Below are 12,668 nucleotides of genomic sequence, written 5' to 3' on the forward strand. Positions count from 1 at the left end.
CAGAAGGGCAAGCCATAAGTTAGGTAATAAAGTCATACAACGAACACTTTTATTAATACTAATAATACTACACAACCATATCGCTCTTCTGAAATTCTCGTGTGTATGTTTACAAATCTACTGTTGTTCCTCGCCAACCAGTCTATATTTTTTGCTGTACCTTCGAAGTGAAAGATATTCATTATTACGTTTGTTGATGGATGGACTCTAGTGAGTCAGAAACTACTATTAATAAAGAGTTGGTTTTGTCCAGTATTCCTGCGATTAGAAGGGTCTATCTAAAAGATATTTCATTTGTATATGAGAAAATAAGAAAGTTTATTTGCTAAGAATAAAATAAATATTTTCAATGTGAATTTAACATTAAGTTTCGAAGAGGAGCTAAACAGAAGAATTTGTTACCATTTAGATCAGTTTTCAGACAATTCAGTATACTCTGAAATGGGAAGAAGGCAAACTTGAAAATATTTTACTAAAGAGACTTCGATGTAAATATTGCAAGGTCAAAATAAAATAAAGAACAAAGGTAGCACAAACGTGTTATGGAAACATTTAAAAGCACAGCAATCTACTATATTAGAGAATCTGAAAAAAGTTTTGACGAATTTTAGATATTCAATTTTATCATCACAATTTCAGATGCAGGTTTGGATACGAATCAAGATCTGAGATTCGAATTTCGGATCCAGATCCGAGATCCGGAACCAGATCCGAGATCCGAGATCCGGACCCAGATAAGAGATCCGCATTTCGGATCCAGATCCGAGATCCGAGTTTCGGATCCAGATCCGAGATCCGAGTTTCGGATCCAGATCCGAGATCCGGATCCGGATCTCACTGGATCCGGGATATCCGGATCCGAAAATTTTTGGCCATCCCTACCACACACGATGACAGTGATCTCGCCCACCGATAGCGTTGACTGATTCTTTAGGTGCATTTCGCCAGCCCCCCCACCTTGGAGTTTCGAAACAAAACCTATACCAATCGTTTGTGCTACGTTTGTGCCGGAATGTACCGCAAAAATTTTCGTTTGTACCATTCCGGTACGAAGTTATAAGAGTTTTAAAGTGGGAGGCCTGGGGAAACGGCAGTCTCCAACCTTGGAATTTCGAAACAACACCTATGCCAATCGTTTGCACAACGTTTGTATCGGAATGTATCGCAAACATTTTTGTTTGTATCACTTCCAGTACAAAAGTATGACAGTTTTAACTAGGGGGCTGCCGTTTCCAGAACCCTCCACCTTGGAATTTCGAGATAAGACTATGTCAATCGTTTATGGTACGTTTTTACCGGAATGTACCGCAAAAAAAAATCGTTTGTACCAGCACCGTTACAAAAGTATAAGAGTTTAAAAGTCTGAGCTGTAGAAACGGAAACTTCCCCTTTCAATTTCCAAAATTGTAGATTTTCCCAATCGTTTGTACTACGTTTGTAACGGAATGTACTGTAAAACTTTTGCTTGTACCACTTCTGTCAAAAAGACGTAGAAGTTTTAACTAGGGAGCTGCCGTTTCCACAGCCCGCCATCTTGGAATTTTGAAACAAAACCTATGACAATCGTTTGTACTACGTTATTTCTGGAATGTACCGTAAAAATCTTCGTTTGTACCACTTCCGGTACAAAGTTATAAAAGTTTTAAACTAGGAAGCTGCCGTTTCCACAGCCCTCCTCCCCATTGAGTTACCAAACAAATCTTATGTCAATCCTATTTACCATGTTAGTACCGGAACGTACAGCAAAAAAATTCACTTGTGTCCCTTCCGGTATAAAGATAAGGGAGTTTTAATCTATGGGGCTGCCGATTTCACAGGCTCCCACCATTGAATTTCGAAATAAAACATATGCCATAACTAGAAGGATGCAGTCTCCACAGCTCCTCACTTTAAAACTTCTATACTTTTTTAACGGAAGCGGTACAAACGAAAATTTTTCCTATACATTCCGGCACAAACGTAGCACAAACGATTGGCATAGCTTTTGTTTCGAAATTCCAAAGTTGTTGGCTGCCGTTTCCACAGCCCCCACTTTAAAACTCCTACAACTTCGTACCGGAAGTGGCACAAACGAAAATTTTTGTGGTACTTTCCGGCATAAACGTAGCACAAACGATTGGCGTAGGATTTGTTTCGAAATTCCACGGTGGGGAGCTGCTGTTTCCCCAGCTCCCCACTTTAAAACTCTCATAGCTCCGTACCGGCCCAAACGAAAATTTTTGCTGTACGTTCCGGCACAAACAATTGGCATAGGTTTTGTTTCGAAATTCCAAGGTTGAAGGCTGCCGTTTCTCCAGCCCCTACTTTAAAATTCTTATAACGTTGCACCGGAAGTGGTAAAACGAAAATTTTTGAGGTACCTTTCGTCACAAACGATTGGCATAGATTTTGTTTCGAAATTCCAAGGTTGGAGGCTGCCGTTTCTGCAGTCCCCCACTTTAAAACTTTATAACTTCGTACCGGAAGTGGTACAAACGAAAATTTTTGCGGTACATTCCGGCACAAACGTAGCACAAATGATTGGCATAGGTTTTGTTTCGAAATTCCAAGGTTGGAGGCTTCCGTTTCCCCAGCCCCCTCTCACTTTAAAACTCTTATAACTTCGTACCGGAAGTGGCACAAACGAAATTTTTGCGGTACATTCCGGCACAAACGTAGCACAAACGATTGGCATAGGTTTCGTTTCGTAATTCCAAGGTTGGATGTTGCCGTTTCCCCAGTCCCCACTTTAAAACTCTTATAACGTTGCACCGGAAGTGGTAAAAACGAAAAATTTTGCGGTACATTTCGGCACAATCGTAGCACAAACGATTGGCATAGTTTTTGTTTCGAAATTCCAAGGTTGGAGGTTTCCGTTTCCCCAGTCCCCCCCACTTTAAAACTCTTATAACTTCGTACCGGAAGTGGTACACACGAAAATCTTTGCGGTACATTCCGGCACAAACGTAGCACAAACGATTGGCATAGGTTTTGTTTCGAAATTCCAAGGTGGGGGGCTGCCGTTTCCCAGTCCCACACTTTAGAACTCTTATAACTTCGTACCGGAAGTGGTACAAACGAAAATTTTTGCGGTACATTCCGGCACAAACGTAGCACAAACGATTTCATAGGTTTTCTTTCGAAACTCCAAGGGGGGGGGGGGCTGGCGAAATGCACCTTGATTCTTTTGCTGTGCAGACAATCCAAACTGATTTCAATAGCGCATATAGAAATTTGCTCGTCTATATGTATTCTAGTCTGTGTTTTCATTTGTATTTTTCGAGAAAATCGAAAAAAAACGAACTTTTGTGGCGCTAAATTGTATATCAATTGTTTCCAATAGTAACTGACAATTCTTACATCGCTGGAAGAAATTAATATTCATTTATGTAGTACACACCACAGTATATATACAAAATTCACCTTTAACTAGCATATTGTAGTCTGTCTTTTCCTAATGGTAACAGACATGCTCTTCATGCAAATACAACTTGTAATTATATGTATTTCACAATGCTACTGACATACTGGGACCAATACTGAGGGAAAATCTTTGGATTTTTAACCCTTTCAAATTTTGGCTGTTTGAAGGTGAATTATAGACTTTGAGTCAAGCAGCTAGAGCATTATCCATCTAGGATCATGGTTTGTACCTCATTCTCTTCAGAATAGAACAGCCTTTCAAATGGTATGGTACCATTTACATTTCCCTATCATGTCCCTGACGTGGAAAATTTTGAGAGAAATTGTGATTCTTTCTGATTTTTTTCAAATTTTGAGCCCTTCTGAAATCCCTCCTGTGTTAAAGTACAGATTTCAAAATCAACTGAAAAATGTTAAGGGGTGCTCTGAATTAGTGTTGTAAAAAAACGTTTTTTTTCTGTGAAGTTTTTTTTTCAATAAAAAACATCGTTCTTTTCATGTTTTTTTCAAATGTCTGTTTTTTTTCTGGCAACTATTATTTATTGATTTACGTTGCAGATTATTGAAATAATCAACAGAACTTGAGTCGAAGCCCTCGTAACTTACAAACATTTTGTTTCTTTGCTCCTATATACTAGCAAAATTGTGTGATTATTCCTTTCGGCCCTCAGGTCATTTTTGGCGTTTTCCTACATTTCCAGTTAGTGACTTATTGCTCAAAAGCCATTCATTCGATTGATATGGTTAAGGCCTTGTTTTTTAGAAAATGGATGTGGCTATTTTTTGATGTAAGTTGCATTGCAGTGTTGCTAATGGGTGGGAAATTATTGAGGGAAATGTAGGGGTGAAAATTTACAAAAAATTCCCTAACCGAATTTCAAAATTTTTTGTATCTAGTACCACTGCTGCTATATGGGTTCAAGTCGCCTAAAAAAATCTTTGGTGTGTTGACAAGGTACAGTGAAATCCTGAAGTCGCTTGCTTCCATCCAAAGAGGGAAAGAAAAAATTCTGTCATACACATGAAATTTTGACACTTTTTACGCCTCACAAGCAAAAATCAAATATGCCGGGGCTACAGCTTCTCTAATTATCCTATTGAAACTTTTTATGGTGCATTATGTAGGGCAAAGAGGAAGCTTTCAGGTAGTGGTACGTTTGTTTCAATGTAGCCAGTAAGAGGGTAATAATAGAGGGGAAAAGGGAAATTTTCCGAATTTTTCACCTGAAGGCGGGAATTAATTGTTTTGGCTGGAAACACTGCCATCAGACAGACGAAAACTATCTGAAAATAGCTCTTAGTACTCCAAGAATATATCCTACAAGTATATAACAAAGTAAGCATGAAATTTAAACAAAAATCTCATTCTACCTCAGAAATTCACCATTTTCTTACCATTTACAGAACATGGTTTATTATAAACCTCAACTGTACTTTCCCTAATTATTCTAGTGAAAGTTTTTATAGTGCGCTGTGTAGGCTAAGGATGAGGCTGTTAGACACTGGTATGTTTGTTCGAATGTAGCTAACAAGAAGGAAATAATAGAAATAGAAAAGGGATTTTTTTTTTCAAAATTTGCCCTAAAATCTGGAATTAAAATTTTCTGTAGCTGGCAACACTACTATCAGACACACACAAACTATCTTAAAATAAGCTTTGGTGTCCCTCTAATATATCCTACAAGTATTGTGACGATATCTAATAAAGTAAGCATGTCAATAAAAAATATCTCATTCTACCTTTAAAAAAATCACAGTTATCTTCCCAATTAGAGAACAAGGTCTACTGTACTTCCCCTAATTATCCTATTGAAACTTGCTATAGTGCGTTGTGTAGAGCAAAGACGAGACTTCCAGATACTGGTACGTTTGGTCCGATATTGCCAACAAGAGGGAAATAATAGAGACGAAACAGATAATTTTTCCAAACTTTCCCCCTAAAATCTGGAATTAAAATTTTCTGTAGCTGGTAACACTGCTACCAGACAGACGCAAACTATCTTAAATTAAACATTGGTACACCACTAATATATCCTACAAGTATTATGACGATATTTAAGGAACAAAACTTCTAATTACCAAAAATATATTACTGTAAACAGAAAAGTAGTGAAAAACTAGAAAAATCAAGGGTTGGAACCTAAATACGAATTTTTCGTGCGTTCCCTAATTATCCCATTGTAACAATCTGTACTTGCGTTTGTTAAGTAAGGACAAATGTTCGATTGGCGTATGTTGACTTGCACTCGGACGTATAAGTACGGATTTATAAACAAAAATCTCTATTTTTTTCCCCAAATTTAGGAAAATTTTAATTTCCCTAATTGGCAACACTGCGCGCAGGCCCGTTCAAATGATGTCAACAGTTAGGTATCCATCCGAGGTATCTACCTGGCAAGCATAAGGAGATCTTTCTACAACGAAGGAAGCTACAGGGAAAAAAGAAGTAAAGGAAATTCGAAATTAAAAAATTTTCGAATTTTTGTCTGGGGTGAAATTTGAGAAGGAACTTCGACACCAAGAGAAAAAAATTAATATGATAAACTATAGTCCAACCATATTTTGCAAGAATAATATCCCGATATCTTAATTAGTGTCCACACAGGAGCGGATTAAACAAATGACACACCCGTGTGTGCCACTTTGGCTACCTGGGCCACCGAGTATACATTTGATTACATTTTTTTGACTACTAACTCGTGTTGTTGTTGTAGTTATAGTCTCGACTAATAATAATATCGTTGTTGTAAACAATAACTTTATAAGGAAAATTTTCTCTCCTTTTTACATCTTAGTTCCAACACTGTTGGTGAGAAATGCAGGGTGTTTCAAAATGAATTTTGGGATTTTAAGTCTTCGTAGTACTTATTACATTTTACGTACAATTATAAGCAATGCATCAAGTAAAAGAGCACTTCAAACAGTCTTTGCTACAAGTGTTCAATGTGAGATTCATTCATCACACGGCACACATCTAGTCGATAGGCGAGAAAGGCCCATAAACTTTCCGCCATATGGCACAAAGCACATTCAATTTAGGGGAGTCTCGTTTCAAGTGTACCATCTCCTGAGGATTTGCTGACGGCCAGATACAAACATTATGAGTGTTCACATTAGCTCTTAGGTGAAATGTCGATTTATCACTGAAGACGACACGATCCAGAAAATCTTCATTGTTATGCAGCAATATTTCACTTGCGAAATTGGCACGTAAACCGTAGTCTGTAGGCTTTAGACCTGTAGCAACTGCAAACGATAAGGACGTAGTTGCAAGCGTCTCCTTAATATTCTTCACACAGACAGTTGCACTGTACAGATTCAGTCTTTATTAAAACACAAAAAAACTTTCTGCTCTCTAGTCTACATCTTTGCTGCTTGCTCTTTCTAACGGCAGACAGAAGAAACAATGCATGTACATGCGTGCGTACAAAACTGTTTGAGTTGCTCTTTCATTAGATATAATATTTATAATTGTAAGTTAATTGTAATAGATACGTACTACAAAGTTTCAAAACCCTAATATTAATTTTGAAACACCCTGCATTACTTCAAACTGTGTCATCCTATATTTATGTCTTTTATATACATATCATCAGGGCCGGTCCTAGTCAATTTGTCGCCCCATGCAATGGCATAATTTGCCGCCTCCCCCTTTCTCCAGAAAGAACAAATCTTAAAAGTCATGGTTTTAAGTATGCTACTCCAGAATGAACAACAAAGGTGAGGGTAAGTGCAGTTGCACTCAGAAAGGCTTAAATACTTACTAAAAAGGAATCCCGTTGTGTCTTTTTTTTTTTTTTTTTTTAAAAAAAATATTAATCTATTACGTTAGTGAAAGATAAAGCAAACACACCTGCAGAGGAAAGATGGTAATCCTTTTTATAGAATTCACTATCGAGCTTCAATCTCAATGTATCAGTTTGCAATTCCCGTGCAACTAGCTCTTTTATCTTTATTTCTTGATTTCTCTTCAATATCTGTTAACATTTTTTTAAAAACTTTTCTATCTTCAATGCTAAGGAACTTGTTTCTGACAAAAACAAGACTAGTTGTCATATCAAAACTGTGATAACTTACTAAATGGAACAGATATTCACTACTATTCGAGAACTGAATTCTTGCATTTGGCAACAATCAAGCAATTTGTGCTCGGATTTATTCAACCATTTGCTTTAGCATTGTCCATGTGGCCTTAAACTAATGCAACCTAAACATAATTTATGATGTAGTATTCAAATAGAAGGTCAGCTTAGTAAGTGTAACTACCATCATCATGAAGTCTGTTTCCAACAAGAAATATTTAATTTAAATAATATACTTATGACAGATTTTACCGGACCATCCAAACTTGCCGCTCCACGCAAATGCACGTGTTGCATATATGGTAGAGCCGGCTCTGCATATCATATATATCTAGTCGACAAATTATTTATATATGGCATTTAGAAAAATACTATTAGGCGAATTAGTATTAGTTTTTACCTTTAGACAAGTTATTTGAATTTTATATTGTTCGTGACATTATTTTCGTACTTATTAAAGGCCTGCTTTTACGAAAAAACAAAATTTCATTTCTACTTTTATTTCTTAGTTGATATTGTGAAAACTGCTGAAACCCGAATTGTTAATAGGTATGGTATTCATGTAAATTGTAAAATATTTGTAGCGTATCAGTATCCAGCGTTTAATTTATGTTGCACTTTACGGTGATTATACCTACATAAAAATATTTAATACTTAAATAGACGTAAGATGCATTAGAAATGACAATTTGAAAAAAAAACGAAACTTAGAAAAAAACGAGAGGCAATGTTTTTTTTTCTAAAAAACGTACATTTCTGAAAAAATACGAACGGTTTTTTTCTATTTACAACACTACTCTGAATGTATGTGCAAATTTCAATCTTCTAGATGCAAAAGTAAGCCCGCTAAAAAATAATAGAAACAGGCCTAACAAAAGATTCGTGTTTAAGTTATGACGTCATCACCCCCTATGTCTCGACTCATAAAAGCGTGAAACCATACGTAACGCATTTTACAATGCATCCAGGCTTGTAAAAAAACGAAGTAAAAAGCGTTATTAGCACCTTTTTAAATCGCATAATGAAGATACTGCCCTATCATATATACCTAGGTACAATCAAATTTAAAAAGGTTAAATGTTATTAATTAAGTTAAATAATAAATTTACTTTTGTTGCTTCTTATCCATTGCTGCTTTTTATGCATTCAAATACATTCAATCATTATCTTTGTAAATTCTATCATGCAAACATAAATGTATTATTATTATTTAAGAGAAGTATATAACTAATACCGATGTTAATATGAAGTTTCGCTTTTCTTTCCAGATGAAGTCTGCCTTTGTTTTCCTCGCTCTTTTCGGCCTTGCTTTTGGTGGACTGACACCAAGAGGTATGTATAAATGAACCATGTTGACAAAACACAAACTGATAACAGTTATGTTTCGTTACTTATTAATTTCTCACCAGGAAACTTTTAAACCGATATATTTAAATATAGAGCAAAGAATTGTAACTATTTTTTCTTCAAACAGTAAATTCTAGCCGGAAAAGAAAGCATTATTATACTGATTCGCAAACTTCTCTCCAGGGCTGGATTAAAAGTCTTCATCCCGGCGAAATTAAAATACCGCTAATTTTACAGTAATTATGTGATATCTTCAAATAGATAAAAGATAATTGAAATATGGAACAAGAGCGCCCTAGACAATATTATTTTGCGTGAGGTACCGTTATCACAAGTCACCTAGTGGCTTTCCGTTTTCAGCTGTTTGGAAACGCGAAAATAAATGCCGATTTTCAAAATGGCTCGAAATCGAAAGCAGATAAGTGAGTCGTGATAACGGTTTCTCATGTAAAATAATATTGTCTAGGGCGCTCTTGTTTCACATTTCGATTACCTTTTATCTATTTGAAGATATCACATAATTACTGTAAAATTAGCGGTATTTTAATTTCGCCGGGATGAAGACTCTTAATCTATCTGGAGGACCGGGACTAGAAAAATATGTGGCACATGCAGACTTCACCTAATATATTTCTGTGAAAGTACAGTAGGAAAATTGAGGGAATATGTTTCATATTTTTGGCCATATTTTATTTTATGGTGATGATTGTATCTTCATGACTCCTTTTAGATAGACAGTTGAGAGTTGATCAGAGTGGGGGCCCCTGTCTACCTTGAGGCCCGGGGCTATAGCCCCCTTAAGCCCCTCCCTTAATCCGGCCCTGCTTCTCTCATACGAAGAATGATGAATGTTGATATAATTGAAGAAGGAATGTGCTACAACAAGACAAAGCCATAGTAAAATTGTTATTTCTTTCTTTTAGCTGCCAAGTTTTTCCGTCTCGAACTCCCACAACAAGCCTGTGACTTGGCCTCAGCGCTCCAGCAAATAGAGCAAACTGTTAACATCGATGGCCTCGTCGCATTCCTCCAGGACAGTTTCCAGAATGATCCTGATGGCCAGAGAGTCCTTGCCTACCTGCAGAGCGAGGATTTCAGAACTATCCTGGACACTATCTACACCTACCAACAAGTCAGAGATGTGAGTGTACTATTTTATTGCATACTGCTCTATGTAACATGTTTGAGGCCAGATCAAAAAATCAAACTCAATATAATTTTATGTTCGTTTCAAAGCTTTAACACCTTCTAACATTACATTCTCCCTTCACGTGTGATTTTAGTATTAGAGTATATTACAGGTTTACTGTAAAATAAATCATTGGATAACCGAATTTGTCTACTACCGTTCCCAAATTTAATTTAATTTAATAATAGTTTGATTAACTTATATACAAAATTACTTTAGTAATGCATTCTTAGCCTATTATGGAGAAAAACGTGCACTGAATTGTTAGTAATTAATAGAGAGGTTTTACTCTATTCCCGGAGATAGAGCTACATTCATATATATATATATATATATATATATATATATATATATATATATATATATATATATATATATATATATACAAGGTGTTTATGAACTCTACCGACAAACTGTAAGAGGTGATTCCTCACATCAAAATAAGAGAAAAAATTCATATGGGCATATGGCGAAAAGTGCATAGTTTCAGAGCTAGGGCTCTCCAAAATCGGTAAAAAGCCAAATTTCAATAGGCCCTATTTCGAACTTTAGGAACTGTGGATGGTGGTTTTTATCAACATAAAGGAAGCCAGGCATATACAATCCAAAAATGCATATTTCATCAATTGTCAATAGGAGTAGAGGGCATTCCCTACAGGGTGTAATTCTCGGATATGTTTTCAATAGAGTTTTCAGTTATACCATGATTTCAAGAATGGTCCAAAATAGGCAGAAGATAAACCTTGACAACGATGGACATCCAGTGCTTCGGAGGGAAGGCAGAAGTGTTAGAAACTGGCAGCTCCATGTTTCTTTGTGTTCGGAATAACGTGTGATGATATGTATTTCGTCACGGTATATTTCACGTTTTCTTCATTTATAATTGCATGAAAGAAAACAAAGCACCATGCGTTTTCCCAAGTACGAGAGATCGTGCTGCTGACGATCCTTAATACTTCTGACATCGCACCAAAGGATTCCGTGTTCACTACTATCAAAGCTTATCGTTTGCCTACTTTGGAGTTTGGACCAATCATAAAGTCAGAGCATATCAAAAAATTCGGTTGATGGTATGTCTGGGAATTTCACCCTGCAGGGAATAATCTGTGCACCTGATGAACATTAATGAAATATGCATTTTTGGATTGCGTATGCGTGACTTCGTTTACGCTTATAAGGACCACGATCCACAGTCTCTCGAATTCGAAATAGGGCCTCTTGAAATTTGGCTTTTTTGCGATTTTGGACAGCCCTAGCTCTGAAACTATGCACTTTTCGCCATAGGTCTATATGAACTTTTTCTGTTATTTTGATGTGAGGAATCCCCTCTGAAAGTTTGTCAGTATAGTTCATTAACACCCTATATATACGTATAGGGTATTACATAAATGCGTCCACAATATTTTGAGGACATATTCCTCACATCAGAATAAGAAAGAAGTTCATATGAGCCTGTTCTCAAAAGTAGATAGTTTCGGAGTTATAGGTGCAGAAAACGTAAAATAAGTGAACTTTAAAAGTTTATAGATCCACTACTATGGGATCTATCGTAGTTGGGTGAAGACATCACTGAAGAACTGGTATGTGAACTATCCAAATATCCACGGTTTAAAAATGCTCCAGTACTTGTACACCAATTTTTAGAGAGGTAGGTGGAGAGTGATCAAGTACTCCCAAAAAACCTCTCTAAAAATGATCGTGCAAGTACCGGAGGTTCTGAAAGATGGATATTTGGATAGTTAACATACTAGTTCCTCAGTGATGTCTTGACCCAACTACGATATCTCCCATAGTAGTTTAGCTATAAACTTTTAAAGTTTACTTATTTCACATTTTCTGCACTCCGAAACTATCCAGTTTTGAGAACAGGCTCATACGAACTTCTTTCTTATTCTGATGTGAGGAATATGTCCCCAAAATATTGTGGACTCATTTATGTAACACTGGATATATTCTCAATAAACTTACCTTTTTATCTAATTATTGTTTGCAGTTGATTGACTGGATTGCTGATTCTAACGTTGACATTTACGGCATCATCAATGAAATCTTGGGCATCCTTGGACTGCCAACCATCACTCCCGGCAGTGCCGCTGTTCCCCGTCAATCGCGTCACAAGATTTCCAAGAGTCTCCAAAGCTGGTTTGAACAATTGGCTACCTTTATTCCTATCGATGAGCTGTTGTCCGTTGTCGTCCAATTGTTGGCCACCGACGAATGCGTTGGTGAACTTTTCACTCGTCTGTCCTCCCCAGAAATCAACGAAGTCGTTCAGGCTGTCCGAAATCTCCCTGAGACCCAAGATCTCATCTCTACTCTGGAATCAGAAGGAATCGATGTCGAAGGCTTGTGGAATCAAATCTGTCCTATCTTGAACTGGTGCGAATAATCTTGTTAGCTTCCATTAAATGTTTGATGTATAAATCTGTAAATAGAGCTTTTACATATTTTAGCACTTGATGTATTCTTACTTTTTAAACCCTTGTACTAAAAGGCAGTTTAAGTAAAATTAAATTTTCTACTATAAGAGCTCATTTTAAGGTTTCTAATGTAGGAAATAATTTTACATACATAAATGTTCTTTCTATACTTAAAATTATCTATGAAATGTTAGTTCTAATTTACTATTTATAAATAATGATTTCTTA

General features: G+C 36.4%; 1 protein-coding gene across 1 annotated transcript in view; it reads left to right on the forward strand.

Moving 5' to 3' along the window:
• LOC145680715 (uncharacterized) overlaps positions 1-12,409 on the forward strand; it is a 30,739-nt gene extending 18,330 nt beyond the window's left edge. The window contains exons 5-7 of the mRNA XM_081751652.1: positions 8,753-8,816; positions 9,755-9,972; positions 12,014-12,409. Of these exons, the coding sequence (XP_081607778.1) occupies positions 8,753-8,816; positions 9,755-9,972; positions 12,014-12,409 (678 nt within the window). The remainder of the gene's footprint in view (positions 1-8,752; positions 8,817-9,754; positions 9,973-12,013) is intronic.
• The last annotated feature ends 259 nt before the right edge of the window (positions 12,410-12,668 follow it).

This window comes from Thermobia domestica, chromosome 1 (genome assembly GCF_964235325.1).
Source record: "Thermobia domestica chromosome 1, izTheDome1.hap1.1, whole genome shotgun sequence".
Classification (NCBI taxonomy): Eukaryota; Metazoa; Arthropoda; class Insecta; order Zygentoma; family Lepismatidae; genus Thermobia; species Thermobia domestica.